At 37.1% G+C, this 20,554-nt stretch overlaps 1 protein-coding gene across 1 annotated transcript; it reads left to right on the top strand.

The window, feature by feature from the left end:
• The first annotated feature begins 1,096 nt into the window (after positions 1-1,096).
• LOC129235344 (MD-2-related lipid-recognition protein-like) lies at positions 1,097-2,163 on the top strand. The gene has a single exon (XM_054869139.1). The coding sequence runs from the start codon at positions 1,196-1,198 to the stop codon at positions 1,652-1,654; it is 459 nt and encodes a 152-aa protein (XP_054725114.1). The 5' UTR covers positions 1,097-1,195; the 3' UTR covers positions 1,655-2,163.
• Positions 2,164-20,554: the final 18,391 nt, after the last annotated feature.

The following is a 20,554-nucleotide window of genomic DNA, read 5'->3' as shown; positions in this document are numbered from 1 at the left end:
TAAACGAAATTGTAGATTTCTTTGTCTAGTAAAGATTCTGTTCATACAAATAACTCTCGACCATCAATACGTTTATATATACAGGGTTATTCGACAAGAGTGCAAATTTTCTTTTAAATAAACCACAACAAAACTTATTGAATTTTTTTTTTCTTTTTTATATTTTTGTTCGTTAATTTCATCATGTCTTTAAATCTATGGAATTTAACACAAAATTCATTAAACGCCCTTTCCGGATTCTTTTAGCAACACAGAAGGTGCATATCAAAATTTTCCAAGAATTATAATGCTTATGATTTCATTTTTCAGTTAATTGGCATAGACCATACTTGCCTCGTAGTGCGAGAGAGAAAAGTCCAAATCACCAAAACTCGGCAGCTATTTGACCTCGATGTTTCGTGATATAATGCTTCCTGTGAACTTCTTTCGTAATAGGCATTTTTTTCGCGCGTTCTGTAGCAAGCGGCAGCATCCTGCTGAAACCACATATTTTTCAAGTACATGTCACTTAATTCACGATAACATTCACCGTTCACCGCAGCAGCGTGAAAAGACCACACACAAGTGACTCGTTGTACGTGCACAGTTTTTTCTCTAATGATATCTGGACTTTCAATATCCCAAGTGCGACAGTTTTGTTTACTAAAGTATCAGTTTAGGAGAAAATGTGTTTAATCGCGCAAAATTATATTTTTTTGCACTGCGCGAAATGTACCACTTGTAGCACGACTGGATCACTTTTACGTATCGCCCTATGACTAAATGTACCAAAGTATGTAGTATCAATTATCTAAAAAAGAAAAAAAAAAGTTTAAATAAATTAAAATATCAGAAGTTATTGTTGTCAAGAATCTGCATCATTCTTGAATCACCCTATATATATTTATTAAGTAAAAATATCGATCATATAAAGTGTACTAATTCGAAAGCTACAGTCCGACCCGAAGCTTATCAGTTGAGCGCAGTCAAAGGTCATCGCGCATTTCAGCGATTGAGCGCCTAAAAAATCTACAATTCTTCATATGTAGACTCCAATTCAGTCTTATTAATCTACTTTTTCATTCAATACTTAATGAAATCTGTTAATTGCAGTTAAAAGCACTCAAAGCTGTCCAGTTCTACGTAGCATTTCGAAGCGAGTAACTCACGGGAAGAGTTTGTGCTATTTGTAAATCAGAGAAACAAAGGAAAACAAATGTCGCTGTTACAAATCTGCATTTTAATAGGGGCGATTGCGTTTACCTTCGCTGAAATTGTAGATTTCAAGCCGTGCGGCGATGTCGACGCCTGCACCATACACGAAACACGCATCGATCCTTGTCCACAGGCTAGCGAGCATTTGGCATGCCATATACGTCGCCGCCGTCCGGCCACTATGTCCTTCGACTTCACGCCCAATTTCGCTGCGGAGACGTTGGAAGCCGGCTTGGCTTGGCAGAAGAGCGCTACACAGGACCTCCCGTTGATCACCATGGACAAGGAGGCATGCAAGTACACAACCTGCCCGACTGTTGCTAATCAACGTCAGACATACACCATAGATGTGCCGATCGAAAGCAAATTCCCACTAAATTCGTACACAATCAAATGGACGCTGAAGGCGCCCACCGGACAGATATGCTGCTTCACCAACGACATCAAAGTTGTGCGTTAAGAAGATGGAAGAGGAAGTGACAAATATTGTTTTACAGTTTGATTTGATATGGAAAAGATATTGATGATGAGAAAATAGTCGACAAAAAAAATACTAGTGAAGAAAAGTTGCACTTTTATCACGAAACTCGTTAACGCTACATCGATTGAAATCCTTTGGAGTGTTAGTTATTGAAAACAATTGTCCAGAAATAAGCTAACTGTGTAATTATTATTTTTCTTAAATTAAAATTAATTCTAAAATCTATGAGATGTGAAAAAATCCCTTAAATGGGTAACTATGTTTTACAAAATATACGAATGTTTAATTTGCTTAATCGATTAAGAAAAACGTGTTATATTTTATATATTTTTTTATTTGCAATAAGAATTATTATCTAACAGAAGGAATAGAGCAGTGGCGATTCCATTATATAATTAAGTATTTAGAGTATTTGCTTTCGTTACTTTCCTATGACTGCAAGTTCTCCGTAATATAATGGCGAAAATTTATAAAAACTTAAATTTAAACTCGAAAATTAAATTTTATGGTATCCTATTCACTTGGAGGCCTAATGGAAAATCTTGACATTCCATGGTAATTAGAGCCAGTTTGCATTGCGTACAAAAAACTAATAAGGTTATTACTGCCGCCGTCTGGCGTATGCATGTGTTGAGATACACTTCCGTCGCTTTGCCTCTTAGGCAAACATTCCATCCGTGGGTTTTATTATTATTATTATACTCCAAAAGTGCTCTAGTTATAGGTGCATGAGAAAGATAATTGGCTATTAGGATATTGAGATAAAATGGGCTTAGACATAAAGAGCTTTGCTTAGTATATTCAAACTTATTAGCCGGAACCACTGATTATGTCGTAAGCAAGCATACAAGTAAAGGATGGGAGAATTATTCTGCTTTCAAGTGCCTTTAAACTACAATAATTAACATACAGCGTGAAACAAAAAACAAATTCCATCGATTGGAGTGCAAAAAAAATGAACTCACATTGCACCCTTTCTATTCTAGTGCCATGGTAACCATAAATCAGATTCCATATAATAGAAGCGTACTCGAGCTTCGAACTAGCTAAAGAGTTGTAGAGAGAATCTGAAGAGAAATATAAAAAAGCTCGATCAACAAATTTGTTAATCCAATCGAAAATTATATACAGAATTAATAGCCGAAGTAAACAACCACATGATGAGTTGAGATGGCAACATTGCGATCAATCACATGACATTCTCACAGAGATCGTATGCAAACCGGGAAAACTGCAATGACGAGAAAACCGAGGACTACGAGGCCATCCGGACACCATCCTAAACGCTAGAATGAGTATTGAACATCCAGCTCTATTAATAATTGTTATTTAATTATTAGGTGCGCAAATAAGTTCTCGCTGTTTTTTTTTTTATGAAAATACAACTTTATTCTGAAAAAATAGTTACAAGTGAATCATTGAAAGTATTGCCCATCGCTGGCTATTACTTTTTTCCATCTTTCTGGTAGATCTCGTATACCGTCGTGGTAAAACTGTTCATCTTTTGAGGGTATCCACGGATCAAGCTATTTTTTGATGTCTTCATATGAATGGAACTGCTGGTCAGCTAGACCATGTGCCATCGATCGAAGCAAGAGATAAACGGACGGCGCAATATCTGGAGAATATGACGGGTGGGGTAGGATTTCCCATTTCAGTGTTTCCAGGTAGGTTTTAACGGGTTTGTGCAGTGCTCTGCTCAATCGCATCAATTGAAGTTGATACCGATCCCCAGTGATGGTTTCACTTGGTCTTAACAGTTCATAATAAATAACAACAACTTGGTCCCACCAAATACATACCATAACCTCCGCAGCGTGAATATTCGGCCGAGGTGACGACGTAGAAGCATGGCCGGGCAGTTCCCATGACTTTCTTTTCTTTGTATTGCTGTAATGAATCCATTTTTCATCCATCCCGTCACGATGCGATGAAGAAAACCCTTCCTTTTTTGCCGTTGGAGCAGTTGTTCACAGGCGAAAAATCGACGTTCAACATCCCTTGGATTTAATTCATAAGGAACTCAAATCCTCTGTTTCTGAATCATTCCCAAAGCATGCAATCGCTTGGAAATGGATTGGCGGGTAACTCCTAATACTGAAGCAAGTTCTTCTTGCATTTGACACGGATCCTCATTGAGCAATACCTCCAATTCAGCGTCTTCGAAGGTTTTTGGCCTTCCTTCACGGGGACAGTCGTCAATATTAAAATCACCGTCTTTGAAGCGACGGAACCAATCTCGGCACGTTTTCCCCCCTAAAGCAGCATCTCCATAAACTTTTTGTAGGTCTCGATGCGCTTCAGCCGCCGTTTTTTTTTTTTTCGAATGAAAGAGGAAAATCAACACTTCCCGCAAATGACGATTATTCGGCACAAAATCAGTCATTTTCACAAAACCAAAAGTATATGATACTAAAACACGATCACTAATGTGTCGAAGCAGTTTCTTTACCATATGTCTAAGCTTAGTTTATGATGTTTAGGTTATGTTAGAATAGACTAGCACACACTGCAAGCGGTATGTATTGACAAACAGTGGGAACTTAGCTGCGCACCTAATACATATATACGAGATTTTTCTGAAAATTGGTATATTTGTTGGCTTAAGTATAATAAAAAGTTAACTGAAAAATGTTTCATAATTTTGAATATTTTTGCATTGTTAGTATTGAAATATGTGTGCAGTGTAAAGGTTTTCAAAGTGAAATGACTTCGGTTATGTTTTACACTTTTATAAATCTTCCTTTCTTACGCGTTGGCTTCATTATTCGTGCGGATTATTTATTTGGTGGCAAGCAGCCCACGGCTGGGACCCAGTCGAATATCGAATAATTGATTTAGCTACTCCATATATTTTTGCCAAAGGTGAAACTCTAAATAGCGCCATTTCCAATACTTCCAATAATTTCAAACATTTTCGTTAACGAAGAGAATTTCCTCGAAGGCATGATAGGACTATCCATTTATAAATAACAGCATATTTTCTAGCGATCAGCAAACACTTTGCTTTCTGACTATTTCCTTTTTGTTGCTTCTGCTTGGAGTTGCTGTTAAAATTATGTTCTCTATTTAGAGCTTTTCAATTGTTCACCGTTTAGCGTATCCATCTAAAAACTTTCAGTGTTCTCTGTATCGGGCGTTCAGTATATTCAGACACGACTGTATTATAAAATTAATTAGATGATTAGTTTCTTACTTGAGTACACTTTATTTATTAGAATGAAATTTTTTGACTTTGTGGAATGGATCCCTAATCCAGAGATATTCACTAAGATTTTCCGGAATATATTTTTCAATAAATGTTGGATTAACAGATTACTTAAATCAGATTTTGAAAAGAGCAAAAAATATTTCAACGCACGGAAACAGTCAACATTTCCTTCATCCGCTCCAATTTTTCTTTTCCCAATAGCAAACTTCACCACAGAGTTTCGCAAACAATCGGGGAATCTCTGATACAGCAACCAACAGCAGAACTAATTAGAAATAAGTTAACTATGATGACGCCATGGGGAATTGGAGAATATAATACTCAACGCAGTTTTTTGCCACACTTTCTCACTACCAGTATTCGTCTTGTGCTAAACAGGTTAGAAGCCACAACAGATTTAAAAAGTAAATTGTCAATTATAGAGAAATCTGCCATGGGATGAATCGAGCATTCGGCCATTACCATCATTTAATGCAAACAACTGTTCTCCGAAGAATATTTTTACATTCTTCTTATTTATCTGTCATGCTGCTTATATTCAGCGCTGGAATTCCTACTACAGATTCCATTAGTCTCTGAGGTAAATAGAGTAAGTAGAGAGGTAGAAAATTAGATACAAAATTAAAAAATTAAAAGCCTTAAAAACGTTGCTACAAACTTATCATCTTTACCAACCAAAGTAATAAAACTTAAAATACGAGCGAAAAGCCCGAATCCGACTTGAGTGGTCATAAAATGCGTTTTAATTGCGAATCATTTACATTTTTGTTCTTTCTGACGTGCTCTGAGACTGCGAGTATAAAATAATGGCATATAAAACGCTTTTTTTTGTAAATGTAATGAAATGACAGGAACGTATAATTTATATGTACGAGTGTGCTTACTAATATGTATGTGTGCATGTATATGCATGCATGTTTGTTCATATAAGTAAAATAACTAAAATAGCTGCTCTATGGAATTTTCTTTCTTTCATAAGGCCAACACTTTTAGTTCTGAGTATGTCTGCTTTGAAATCAGTTAAAGTTCAAAATTTATACTTTGTGTGAAAAATTGTGTCCATGTTTTCAAAAAAACACACGCAAAATTCAGAAAAATGCATGAAATTTGTATTTAAAGTACAGTCCATACAATTTAATGTTTGAAGATTATTTCATGCAAATGCTGACCGTGACTGCGCTTCAAATGGTCCCCCCGCTTAATCCAATTTTGGCATACTCTTTCCAATGTGAATAGACATGAGCTTTAACATAGCCCCACAAAAAATAATCTAAAGGCGTTATATCGGACGATCTGGGTGGCCAATTGACAGGTCCCGAACGTGAAATAAAATATTCACCGAACTCGCCTCCATTGTTACGCGTGCTGTGTGTCTTGTGAAACCACATATCATGCAAGTCAAGCTCTTGCATTTTGGGCAAAAAAAAGCTGGATATCATTTCACGGTAGCGCTCCCCATTCACAGTTACGTTACGATTCGCAGTATCTTGAAGAAGTACCAAAAATTCTGCGTTGGGGTAGGTAATTCGGCTTCAATTCTTGCACCAGCTGTATTTTGAAAGGCTTCACACCTAAATCCTTTAGGAAAATTTTCCACGTTGTTGAGTTACAGAGGCCCAATTGCTGCGAACGGCGACGAATCGATAATTGATGGTCATCATTAACACAGGCCGATACAGCTGCGATATTTTCTTCAGTTCGCACTCTAGGTAAGCGTGTTGGTGGTGTGATGTCCAATTATGTAAATTTGCTTCTAAATTTAGTCACAATAGTTTGAATAGCCGCTTCAGTGGGTCGATTAAACTGACCATAAAAAGGAAGAAGCGCGCGATAAACTTTCTTAACAGATCACGCATTTTTATAATAAAATTCAATGATTTGCAAACGTTGTTGCTTTGTAAGAAGATTCATGGTTAAATTATAGACCAAACTGAAGATGTTTGACAGTGAAACAAAACACGAAACGTGCGTCAGCTGTTTAAACCAACTGTTTAAAAAGAGAATAGCTAAAAAATCACCCATTACTTTATTTATGAAGTAAAGTTTTGATAAGTTTATGTTAGTTTTTTAATAAACAATATGTTCATGTATTTTCCTTAGAATTTTTAGCTGATTGTTGTTTCGTTTCGATGTCATATTGGTACGGGGATAGCTATTTATATTTCCGACCTAACAATGGAGAACTTATGAATACACTTTTGCATGCGTTCGAAACAATTTTAGAAATACTTTGACCAGTCGAATTTGCAGGGTTTTTTCTGAGTTCTGTGGAATCCGATGCGAACACATCTTTTTACCACAAGATGATTGTGCCCAAAGATGCTAAATCTCACGGTATAAAACAGCGCCACTCAATGGGTATGGAAAATGTACAAAACGTTTTATCGTAATAGAAATAAAGAAAAAAGTGAAAAAGTGATCACTCACACCAATTGCGCATGTCGATCGATGGAATGGTTAATATTGACAAGCATTTAGTGTTTCAGTATAGGCCATTGCCAGTACAAAGAATTCCAACGTAACCGTCGATCCTTGTAGAATGAATTTTGTGAGGACCGTCCAATAACGGTTCTTGCTTTAGAAACACTGCAGCAATTGAATTGGGATAGCATCAGCATATATTCAATATCTCGTTGGATATTGCATATTTGACAGTTACCCAAAAAAGGACTCGTGTCGATTGGTGTGAAGAAGTGTTGAAGAAATGTGAGGTAAAGAATCAAGGATCTATGCATATGAGTCAGAAATAAAACAGCAATCGACAGTAGGGATGTTCCAAGACGAGCTCAATTCAGGAAATGTTGTTTGCGTAAGAAGCACCTCAAAGCAAATGATCGGAAATATTCGTGAAATCTGGTAATATCGCAACTGACACTTAAAACAGTCAACTCTGAGTGGTACAGAACCATTTGTTGGCCAAAAGTTTTCAAAGAATTAAGTAAAACCAACCGTCGAAGATAAATCTTACTGGTAAAAGCTCACATATGAGTCATCAACCTGACAGCCTTGATTTAGCACTTAATTATTTATTTTTTTTTCTCGATCATCAAGAATAAAAAGCAAGGTCAAAGTTGTTTTAGGAGCTCGTTTTGGAAGTATCCACTTCTCAGTGTGCAAATTGCCTTTATACAAACAAGTATAAAAGAAGAAGTATATTGACTCCCAATGAGAATGTTTTTAAAAACAGTAAAGGAATTTTAATTATTATTTTACTGCGCTTCCATTATTGGGCATTCAAAAGCAACCACCGTATTCTATTTACCTATGGCGAAATTGCCAATGATATGTTGTTTGCTCGCGTGTTGGCAACCTATCCAATTGGTCCCATTAGACACCTCAGAGTATGCCTTTTCATTAATAACAAAAACTCAACTCGGGTTTTGAAGCACTACAAACTTGCATTCAATTTCAAGGGATTTATTATCTTGCATACTTAAAATATTCTTAAAATTTTGAATGAAAAGTGTGAAATTTTGATGAAAATTTGTGGAATTTTTTCATAAAAAAATTATTAAAAGTAAATAAAAAAGAAAGGAATTGTCAAAACTTGTCAATAAGTCCCTGCGCTGTAATTACTAAACGCAGTTTATACTATTGGCAGGGATTGAAATTCCTCTGCTACACACAGACCATCTTAGATATACATATGGTTCACCTTAGGCGCAAAACAGAATTGGGGTAAGACAGCGGGTTGACGGATGGTGATTAGGATCCATTTCCGTCAGAAAACTCGGTCCGTTAAACACAATTGCGACGGGGACGGTTGTCAGTTGGCATTTTGTGGTTACAATAAAATAATTTTGTGATGAAATCTTCACGTTTGCTATAATTATGAAGCAATTGATTGAAGCTCATTGTTAAAAACAAACTACTTCTTTATAAATTTTGAAGTTCTGTGGGTTTTCTTGTTGAAATCGAACATTATTTGCTTTTTATTTGCCAGATGTTGCTTGTAAATAAACAAATTGTCTTCGAATGATCAGAAAAGCAGCCCGGAATCTTCAACTGAAATAGAAATGAATCTAATTATTTTCCCGTCGTAAAAATAACCACCTGCAAGAAATCCGTCCCCGCCGTAATTCTGTGCAATTTCATGCTATCGAATGTGTTTAAATTTTGCCAGCGGGTACGCCTCAACCCGTTACGAGCTGTCCACTTCAATTCTCTTCAAGGGGTTACAGGCTAAAAAAAATAAAGTCTGCCATGCGTTTTCGAATCTGAGATATTTAAATTGTGTTTTCATTGTACATAGAGATCGCCTTTTTACATTTTTATTATATCTGAAATAGTTGGATCCTCAAGTGCAAAGTGGCGCAAAATTAATCATCCAATTTAATTTTTGAATAATTCTTTCACTCAATAAAAAAATTATTTTGATTGATGAAAATATTTATTTTGACCCTTTGACGCCAAATATGATTAACGTACGATGTAATTTTTGCGGCACCTTGCATGATATATGAGTATTTTCGTTCCAAAGCTCATTGAGTTCAAGTATCTTGTTCTAGTACTTACCCAGCAGATTTCAGTTTTTATCACGCGAACGTAAAACCCTTATATCGGTAAATTAAAGGACGCCAGAAATTATCAAACTTTTGGTAAGGAAGTATTTCGATTATTCCAGAATAACTTATCACCATTTTAAGTTTTCTGGCATATATTTGGTTGTTATTGTTGTAGCAACATATACATTGCCAATATATGAACAGAAAATGCTGCTGGAGTGACGATCTTTGGCCTGATATAAATCCGGGTCGTTATGGTACCACAGAGCCGGTTGGTATAACAAACTAAAATGATCTCTAATGGAAGGATAGCCGAAATAATGCCACTACTACCCATACAAAAACAGCAATTTGTTTTCTGCAATCACATTATCATGCTTACCACCTCTTTCGCCAATCGTGCAAATGAAGGACAGCAAATATCGCCCGTTTATGAAAAGAGAATTGTATTTTTTGATTTTGCCTTAGCAACAACAAAATAAAAAATGACGAAACGAAAGGATTGATACGTGCATATGTATGTAAAAATCAATGTCAAATGTCAAATGTCAATTAATATCTTGTTTATCGAAAAATAGAATACAGGAAATATGTTTGCTCAGCTCGCTAATAGCTCGCATCAACATTCCAGCATTATATACAAATACATAAACCCTTTCTTTGATGTAGGCAGCCGCTGCCAAGCCCACATTAATCAAGTACAAATAATTAAATTTAAAAAATTTGCTTATTTTACACTTTGCACTTCAGAATTTCTTACTTCTTGTTTCTTAAGACATTCCTTGCATATTAATTAGTATTTTTAAAGATTTTTTGTTCCACAGAAACATATGTATGTGTGCGCAAAGGGTCGGCTGACCACTGTGAACTGTGAGACAACCCTCCGCAACCCCCATAAGCCTAACTGTAAGCGCAATAATCTGCCCTAAGTTCATTAAGTAATAAGTATTTGTTGTTGTTGCTCACTCGTGGCTTTATTTATAACTTCACTACCGCAAGCCATTCATAGCGTTAAAAAATGATCAACAAATTTCATTTTAATGAATTAATTCTGTTATTCTTTTTTGTTTATTCAAATTGCGCGGCGAAGTTAGTAAAACTGCCAAATAAGTGCCACCAAAAAAATATATTTGAAAGCGTTATAAAAATATGAGCAACTTCGGATGCTTGTAATTTATTTCGAAATTATGCAAAAAAGTGGTTGAACTGCTTTTTTTAATTTATTCCTTCTTTTATTTACTCCCTTTTTAGGAGACCTGCAGCGCGAGTTATTCCTCGGGCACGCGAGCACATGAATTTTCATGGATTTACATTTTTTTGTTCAATTCTTTTTAATTCTTTTATGACACATTTTCATTTGCATTTTCCGCAGTTCATTATGTTGTTGTTTATTTAAAATCAATCGAAGCCGTGAAAACTTGTTTGCTGCTCTTTTAAGTTTTTTATGCTTCGTTGTTATATCATGGTTGTCAGAGGCTTCGCCGCAGATCGCTTGATAATTCTGATATAATATCATATTTATTGAAATATTTCTTGAACCAAAGCCAAAAATTTACAATAAAGTAAAATTCTACAATTCGACAAACTATTCTCAAACAACTCTTGAATTACCAACCAAGTCATTGAGTAAAGGAGCCTTGCGCATGCAGTCAAACTTGTTTCTGTGCGATATTTTTGTATGCGGTTTTCATTTTCTTTAGAATTTTTGCACATATTGCTAGTTAATAACGTCAGGAAAAGTATGTACGCTTTAATTACTATAAATCCGCAAAATTAATCTACCCGTTCACATACGGCGGATTACCTGCAAAATTGGCAATCAGCTGTCAGTACTGTTGTGAAATGTTTTTCTTCGTATAATTTATTTTTGTGGAATATTTCAGTGTTTTTGGAATATTTCGGTGTTTGTTTAATTATTATTAACGATATGAAGAAAAGGCAAGAAGAAGGTATAGTTAATTTAATTGTTCAATCGGCTGCTAAAAATAAACAGTTAGAGGAATTTCGTAAACGTTTATTGAGGTTTCAAAAAATTATGGTAGCAATATGCATTCGAAATTCGATATTACATTTTATAACAAGTAATAAGAGGACACACGTTTATGGATACACGCTTTTCTTTCGGTTATATGAATAATTGATATGAATAATTAATAACACCTAACAAAGATTTTATTAGAATTATGTCTACAAACCTGATTTCTTTGCCGGTATCCATTTTAATTAGTATTTACTTTGACGTTTTTCTTTACACGCGTAAAAATAATGATCTATTGCACAGAAATCACAGGGTTGTATGTTAAAAAGTATGGATAATAATTTATTATTTTATAATCTCAGATTTTGGGAGAGAAATTTTGTATGGGAAATCTCGCTTTTTAATTACGAATTGGGAGTTAAGCCGAAAAAGTAGCTCATCAACTTATATGTGAACGTATTATAAATTCTCGACTCTCGAAAAGCGTCCTGTATAATGTATTTGACTTTCAATTTAAATTTAGGCATACATACTCTCTTAAAATGGTGGCGACTAACCAAAAAAAACTGAAAAGAAAGACCATTACATTAGAAATTTAATAGATTAGCTCAAGGTGAAGGACTCACAGTTCTTGGTAAGGAATATAGGTACAACTGGCAATCGCGAGATTTATAAATAGTTGAAAATAGTCACAAGAACTTATAACCGACTATATGGCAGCAAAAAGCAAACCAAATCATACCAAAATGAAGCAAGTTTTGGACCATGGCAAATGGCGATAAGGAACTTTTTCAAATTTATCTTTTCTAGGTAAGGTTTTATAGACCAAATTTATGTTTTTCGTTTTATTTGTACACATCACTATTTTTTACTATTTTATTTTATGTTAAAATCATGTTTAAAACAAAATACATATTTTTTAATGTTTCAAAGCATAGTGAATTTATTCAATTTACTTAGAAAGCTTTTCTTTTCATATTTTTTAAGCCATTTTTACGTTGCATAAAATAATTTTTCCTCGAGAACTGTTAGAAAAATTATCACCTGTAGTTATTTTTTGAATCTTTGACTTCGGAATATGTGCTTTATAAGGAGGAAAATTCTCAAAATTCTAAAAATAGTCGAAAATGAACAAGTTTTTAAGGACACTTCATTATGTTAAAATTTAATAGACCAATGAAACTGCATACCTAGGAAGACTTTTGAAGATTGTGATTAAAAAGTAGAAAATTTTCAGGACAGTTTTTCGAATTTGTGAATTTTGAGCAAAGTTGGGAACTTCGGTTTTAAGGGTTTTATTTTATGATGCAATGAACTATAATTTTATAGAAATTAAAGGAAAAAAATATGCATGAAAAGTGCTTGAAATATTGGAAAAAGGTAAAATAACTTAATTATGTGATCACAAGTCTACAGGAAAGTAAATTTATTGTTGGGTTTTCCCATTCCGGGACTTCGGTATTTTTTAAGTCCAGGTACGACGGGGTTGACGTCCCTAAAATAAGAGCTTGAGAGCTAAAAATGATAATACGAAACAGAAATGTTGCAATAATTTTTTTATTATAATCTGGTAGATAAGTTCATGATATTTATTTATATTTATTTACCAACGTGTAAGCCGTATGTAAAATAGACGAAGTGCTCCATGAACTTCGCGAACAGATTTTTTTTAAGTAAATTTCCCCATTTTGGAAGCGTAGTTCTGGCGTTAAACGTTTCATGATGATTTGCCAAACCTTACAAAACACACATGTCAATCTTCATGTTGGAAGTCTCATAATGGTATGTGCTACTTGGGGAGTTCCAGAGTTGTACTTCAACCATTTCACCTACCTGCCTACTTGGCATTCTCAGCTGTCAAACCAAAGTTATCGATATTATATTATATAGTTCTCATGTAGCTAAAAAACCACCCGTTATAGATAGTCTACTATGCAACACGTAAAAGAAATTCAAAATTGTATACTAAATCAAAAATCACATACGAACACACCAATTTTACTTATCTAACCTCCAACCAAATATAGATAGTTTTGCTGCCTATTATCCTGTGGCAGCAAAATTTCATGAAATTCTCATTTTTTGAACATTAAACATGTTTTGTAAAGTAATCCACAATTTGTATGTCCTTTGAGTCCCATTAAAAAGTTGCAAATTAGTGAAGCATTAATTTATGCGTTTTTTGGCGTGGCATTTCCACTATTCGCCTTGATTAATAACGCAATTAAAAGTTTGTGGGGCATGTAAAAAACTCGTTAGTAATTAATTAAAAATATTCGTAATTATGTTAGAATTTTCACAAAAATATCCCATCTTTTAAACCCTTATTGCCTTCAATCCACCCCTTTCTTACACACTTGTATGTAATTAATACCTAATAAAATTCAATTTAAATTAGCCACAAATGCACTGAACGCCAACAACGCTACCCACATGCCATCAAATGATGCATGCAACTTACTACTTAGTTGTAACATGCAACCTAAGCTCCAATGATATCAGTCAACCTACAAATGAGATACACCAATGAGGCAATCAACAACCAGTGCCATGGGCACAACAACAGAATTACCAGCATTTCTCCGAATGCCATCTTTGCAGCGTAAAAGGCAAAATGTCTTAGCTCAAATGTCAGACAACGTACTAAGTACGTACGCAGGAGTATTTTGCTCTGTTGCACGAAGTGTGACTGACAACTGGCGACATTTGTCGCCACTCATGTTTATACATATATAAAGGTACATACATACATACATTCATATATAAACAAGAGTGAACGGCAATTCCTGCATTATTTCAGCGCCACATATGAACTCCTTCTCGGCATTAAATTCTGAGCTGCACAATTCCAGTGAATTGAATTTGATTTTCTCAATTGACAGACATTTGACGGGCATCCAGGCACGGGGCAGCTGCTTAGGTGCATGTCAAATTGTCAGCAATTGTCTCCTAAGCTGCCAGTGCGCTATGTGGCAACTTGCAGTAGGAGTAGAAACAATTGGTATAGCTTCAGCGAACGCTTCATAATGAGGCGTATCGTACGTATTTACATATGCACATATTTGCTCTGCCCTCCTCCCAAGTGCACATACACATACGTATCTAGGTATGTGTGGTGGTATACTTGTTTGTCACATTTGTTGTAAATGCTTGAATATGGAACGTTGTTGTTATAAAATTCGTTTGCATGCAAGCATTTAATGACTGTTGATTTGTATTTAATGCAAATTTAACAAGTTGGCAATTGGCAAGCAGTTTGGGGAGTTCAAGTATCCTTTGTTCGAGTATCCTTGATCGCAGAGAATTTGAGTAGTTTTCGATAACCATTTGAAAGATAAATCGTGAATGATAAATAGTTGGGTATTTATTCCCAAAAAGCCGAATTTATGAAAGCTTTAAAATAGGTAATTACCTTTTTGTACAGGAAATTTCGTTTTTACTTATATTTTTCTGCTTTAAAATATGGGCCCATTCGTATACATATTTAATGTTTACACCGGCGGTGGAAGAAAAGAATTTTCTAAAATCAAGATATGAGTTTTTGCATAATGGATTTCTGAAAAAAGTCTAAATTACGTGGAAACACCATTTAAATATATTTTTATTAAACCTGTTGCAACACCTTTCATCTAATATTCTTATTTTATTATTCAAATAAAATGTGTCATAAATTGCTATACTTCCAATACAATTCAGGTGGCATCGCTATCGAAAAAAATATGTTTGGAGTAGATTTTTCTTAAATATATTTCCTTTGGTACACTTTTGTTTCATACAACCAGAGGGCAATACCCTTCTAAAAAAACTTATTGAACTTCAAGAGCCAAGTGTCTTCAAGAGCCAAGTGTCTCAACTTCAGTTTCATCAATTCAGACAAAATAGAAAGGGTGGCCCAAATATAAATATGTCATTTTAATCAAACACACACTTTAGAATTTAAGCTTCGCGGTTATATTGATTCGGAAAAGTATTTTTTTTTACTTTGCTAGAATTGTCATCACATACATATATATACGCACATGTAAGCACATTTAAAGAGTGATCAGATTGGAGGTACATTTTCCAATAGGATTCTTGACAGATCCCACATGACTACTTTCAAACTAAATAAATAATTTTTTTCAGTATTCATTGACATTTAAGGGGGACCCCTTATCAGTGACTTCAAAAAAAGGGTGTTTTTTCTCAATTTTTTCCGAGGCGAAAAAAGCGACACACAGTAATAACCTTTTGCATTTATTTGAAGGCATGATTGAAGAGTAATAAACAATTTTTTAACATAAATAAAAAAAAAAAAATGGCGGACATATGAGGGATCTCACACAGCTTCTCGTTGCGCGCTAGTAAAACGGCGTGTAAGATTGCGGTCGTAGTTTTCCCCTGAAACACAAAAGAAAAATATTGTCTTATTCAGAAAGCTTTCCCGCATATAATAGACTACTCTTGTATAAGAACACACAATTAATTATTAAAAAAAAGTGTTTTTTCGCTTTTTTTTCAAAGAATGTGTTAAATAACATTAAAAAATGAATTTTTTTTTGTTAGTTAATTAGTTTACATAGATTATCGGTTTGAAATGATTACTTTGGTCGTTTTTTTTTTTATCTTAACGTGTTTCAAAGTAGTCAGAAGATAGACAGTATTGAATTGAATTTGAAGAGGTCGAGCCAAGGATCACCAGGAGATTTGGTGGCTCCTAAAACACTCAGGCTAAAAAGCCCATTGTATTTAAAGCTCTGGAAAGGGGGTAGATAGTCAAGGAGGGAGGGAGAAAAGTATCAGAGAAAGAGATAGGAAAGAATAGAGACAGAGATAGAGATAGTTAGTCCTGTGAGAATTTTCCAGATTCTTTGGCGAATCTGTAAATATCCTCCAGTTTTAGAGAACGAATATCACTCATTCCCATGACATCTGAACCCAATACCCGTAGTCGCGCTCTAGCAAAGGCAGGACACTCACAGAGAAAGTGCTCAGTGCTATCCGCCTCCTCCAAGCAGGACAGGCATACCGGGTCCTCGATGATTCCAATGGTGGTCATATGCTGACCCCATGGGTTGTGTCCCGTAATGATGCCGACCATCAACCGAATGTCTTTCCTTCTAAGTTTTAGTAGAAAGTTTGACAGTTTTCTGTTCGGACTTCTCACAAAACACTTTGCAGTTCTGCAGCGTTCTAGACCGGACCATCGCTCTTTATGTAGATTGCCTACATAATCGTTGATCCAATTCTTGATTCCTGCGGGACTGATTCCGATTATTGGCTCTGGCCCCTGTGGGGGCACCGCTGATCCACGGTTGGCCAATTCGTCGGCAATTTCGTTTCCTTGAACACCGGAGTGTCCTGGAACCCATATAAGTACAAGCCTGTTTTGTCTTGCGACAGAATTAAGCTTCTTCTTACATTCTTGAACAATCTTTGAGGTTTGCTTCGCGTTCTCCAGGGCCTTCAAAGCAGCCTGACTGTCACTGAAGACTCCAATCTGTTTCCCGCTCCACCTCCTCTCGATTATCCATTCGGCTACTTTTAGGATGGCAAAAACTTCTGTTTGAAAAACAGTTGCCATTCCCCCCATAGCGTAGTGATACTTATTACTATCGTCTAAGTACCATCCGGCTCCAGACCCTATTTCAGTCTTGGACCCATCGGTAAAGAAAATATCCGTCAAACCTCCCTGCATGCATTCTGGATTGCTCCATTGCTCACGCAATGGAAATCTGACATCAAATTTCCTTCCGAATGAAACTATGGGTATCAGGTCATCTTTAGGTGCCAAAAACAGTGGATACTGCTCCGACAGCAACTTAAAGATTTCTCTGTGTCCCGTAGTTCCATCTTCGTGCCAGAAACCATATTTATGGAGTCTACACATTGCTTTTATTGCTTCCTGTTGTATCTTAAGATCCAGGGGGAGCAAATTAAGCATAGCATTTAGGGCATCACCAGAGGTTGTACTCATGGCACCCGTGATGCATAAACATACACTTCTTTGCAGCCTGTATAGTTCCCGGATTGTGGACTTAACCATGCTCCGTCGCCACCAGACCACAGAAGCGTAAGTGATGATTGGTCTGATAAGTGCCGTGTATATCCATAGGACCACAGCAGGTTTCAGGCCCCAAGTTTTGCCAAAGGCTCTACGGCATTGCTGAAAAATCTTCAATGCACGATTCACCTTCAGTGAAACGTGTGTCTCCCAGGTCAGCTTCTTATCCAAGATTACTCCTAGATATTTAACTTCGTTGGAGAGACCAAGTGTCACACCTTTCAGTGTTGGAAGACTGAGTCCACCCAATTTCCGTTTTCTCGTAAACAAGACTATGGTTGTTTTGTTCGGATTAACGGAAAGACCTTGTCTCATGCACCAATCATCGATTTTGTCAAGGATCCTCTGCACTTTCGTGCAAAGCCCCCTTAAGGATTTATCCGATGTTAGCGCACAGACGTCGTCCGCATATGCTTGGACGTGAAATCCGAGTTCCTGCATCTCCGCTAATAGGGAGTCTACGACGAAGCACCACAGCAGCGGAGAAAGAACACCCCCTTGGGGACATCCTTGCTTGGCCCTGACTGTGATTTGCTCGTCGTCGCTCCCACCAGCGGTTAACAGCCTCTCAGAGAGCATGGAGTATATCCATTTTATAATGGCTTGATTAACTCCATGTCGTTCGGCAGAAGAACATATCGAACCGAAAGTGGCATTATCAAAAGCCCCCTCAATGTCCACGAACACGCCCATTGTGTATTCGTCAGCTTCCAGCCCAGCTTCAATCTTGCTAACAAGATCGTGTAAGGCTGATTCACATGATTTTCCACTCTGGTAAGCGTGTTGGTTTCTACTAAGTGGACTTCTCGGCAGTACCCCCACTCGAATATGTTTCTCCACCACTCGTTCCAGACTTTTCAACATGAACGATGTCAAACTGATTGGTCTGAAACTTTTTGCTAGGGAATAGTCATCTTTTCCTGGTTTTGGAATAAATACTACTCTTACGCGTCGCCATTGGGATGGTATATAACCAAATGCAAGACAGGCTGTGAAGATCCTTTTCAGGGCCTCAATCAGCCTGTCTCCTCCTTTTTTAAGCATTACTGGATATATTCCGTCAGGTCCAGGGGACTTAAAGTTCTCAAAGGAAGATAAGGAAAACCTTATCGATTCCCTTGTCACTATCCGACTAGCAATATACCAGCTGTACCTTGAGGTTCCACCGTTGCCACCGTCATTGTTCATGCCACTCTCAGCTTCAGAGAGAGTTCTACTACCCGGAAAATGGGTTTCGAGTAGAGCATTAAACGTTTCCGATTTGGAAATGGTGTATGAACCATCAGGTTTTCGAATGGAATCCAGCCTTACTGAGCGGTCTAAATGAAGGACCTTACAAAGTCTCGCTGTTTCCCTCATTTCTTCGACGTTACTGCAGAAATTTCTATAGGATTCAAGTTTGGCTTGCCGTACTTTTTTCTTATATTCTCTCTGTGTAAGTCGATGATTGGCCCAATCCTCTTCTGTTTTGGTCTTCAAGGCCTTATTAAGAAGTTTCCTGGACCGTGCACGAAGCTTCGACAGTTCAGGGTTCCACCAAGGAACCGCTTTCCCCTGTCTGCTTTGCCTGAGTGGACACAGTTCCTCAAAGCAATTGATTAAAGTACCTTCTAATTTCTTAGTAGCATCTTCAATCATTTCTGCTGATTTGAGTTTTTTCCGGTTTGGTAACCGCTCTGTTACAAGCTCACCATACCTGTCCCAGTCCACATTTCGAGGATTCCTACCGGAAGGTATTGATATTGTGTCAATTCCCAGTCGGAATTCGATCAGACGATGATCAGAAAGAGAGTCCTCTTCCAAAACTCGCCATCGGTTGATTTGATTTCCAACTGACCTATTGGTAAGTGTTAAATCAATCACCTCTTGTCTCCTTCTGGTCACAAAAGTTGGTTTGTTACCAGTGTTTTGGATGACCAAATCGGATGACAGGATAAAATCCAGTAACTTGAGACCTCTGGGGTTGCATTTGCTGCTTCCCCACACAATGTTCTGTGAATTTGCGTCACAGCCCACTATTAGCCCCAGATTATTGGATTCTGCGTACTTGACCACTTCTCTTAGCTCCCTCGAAGGAGGTGGCTGTAAAGAGTCGTAGGGTAGGTAGGCCGAAACTATGATAGCTTCGACACTGTTCCCACTTTTCAAGTACGTTATTTTTGCAGCAACGATATCTCCAGAGCATAGCTCTTTTAACATCGTGTGTTCGATCAACCTCGGCATGATAATACATGCTCGCGGTCTCACATTCCCTTCACAATGAAGTATTTGTCCCCACGACATAGCACTTAGACCACAGATACGCTTGTGACATACCCATGGTTCTTGTATAAGTATTATGTGTGGGTTTGTTTGCAGTTTCGCATGCCTACGGCACAAGAGAGCCGTAGACGCTTTGCTATGCTGCAGATTAATCTGTGTAAATATTACTTCAGTCATGAGACTGAGTATATTTACGCTTTGTCCTCCACCTTATCCTGGACGCGGAACTGGATCCGCCCCAGATGTAGGTGAGGACGGCACCCGTACTTCGACTTAAGCACCTTGAGGGACCCAAGATCGATACCCAGTACCAGGTGGGAGCCCGCCTCCGAAGTGGTAGCGGATTTCTGCCTGGTGCACGAGTATACTCTCCAGAGAGTCGTGTCAAGATCCTTATTCTGAACACGGATGCGTTTGAGGAGTTCTGCTGAATTACAGGAAGGACCTGGAATCCAGACACTCGCTCGTACCAGCCTTTCTTTGCTACTCTCAACAAGAATAAACTTGCTGTTTTCGCAGGCTGGAATCTTTGCTATAGCTTTTTCTAGCCATTCTCGGGAAAAAGCATTGGAACAGTGCACCTTTACGATGCCGTCCACCACGCTTTTCCCCTCGAACGTCGGCGCGTCTTTCGACTCACCGATAGCTTTCCAAAGATAGCTGTCAAGATAGTCTTGTTGCCCTTTGGACAGTAGACCATCTTGTTTGTCGGTATGTATCTCCACCGTCATTGCCTTTGCTGCCATTCTCGCGAATGATTCGCCAGACGTTGACGGAAGAGTGTCATTCGACATTTGAGGTCCCTTAGCCTCTGCCTTGTCAGGCAAAGGTTTGTCTGCCTTGGATTGGGTCGAGAATGCAGGCATTTCCGAATTCCGTC

The sequence above is a fragment of the Anastrepha obliqua genome, chromosome 1 (genome assembly GCF_027943255.1).
Source record: "Anastrepha obliqua isolate idAnaObli1 chromosome 1, idAnaObli1_1.0, whole genome shotgun sequence".
In the NCBI taxonomy this organism is placed as follows: domain Eukaryota; kingdom Metazoa; phylum Arthropoda; class Insecta; order Diptera; family Tephritidae; genus Anastrepha; species Anastrepha obliqua.
This window is presented reverse-complemented; position numbering and strand designations above follow the sequence as displayed.

Coding starts and splice junctions, on each gene's coding strand:
- LOC129235344 (XM_054869139.1), top strand. CDS start 1,196: ATGTCGCTGTTACAAATCTGCATTTTAATAGGGGCGATTGCGTTTACC.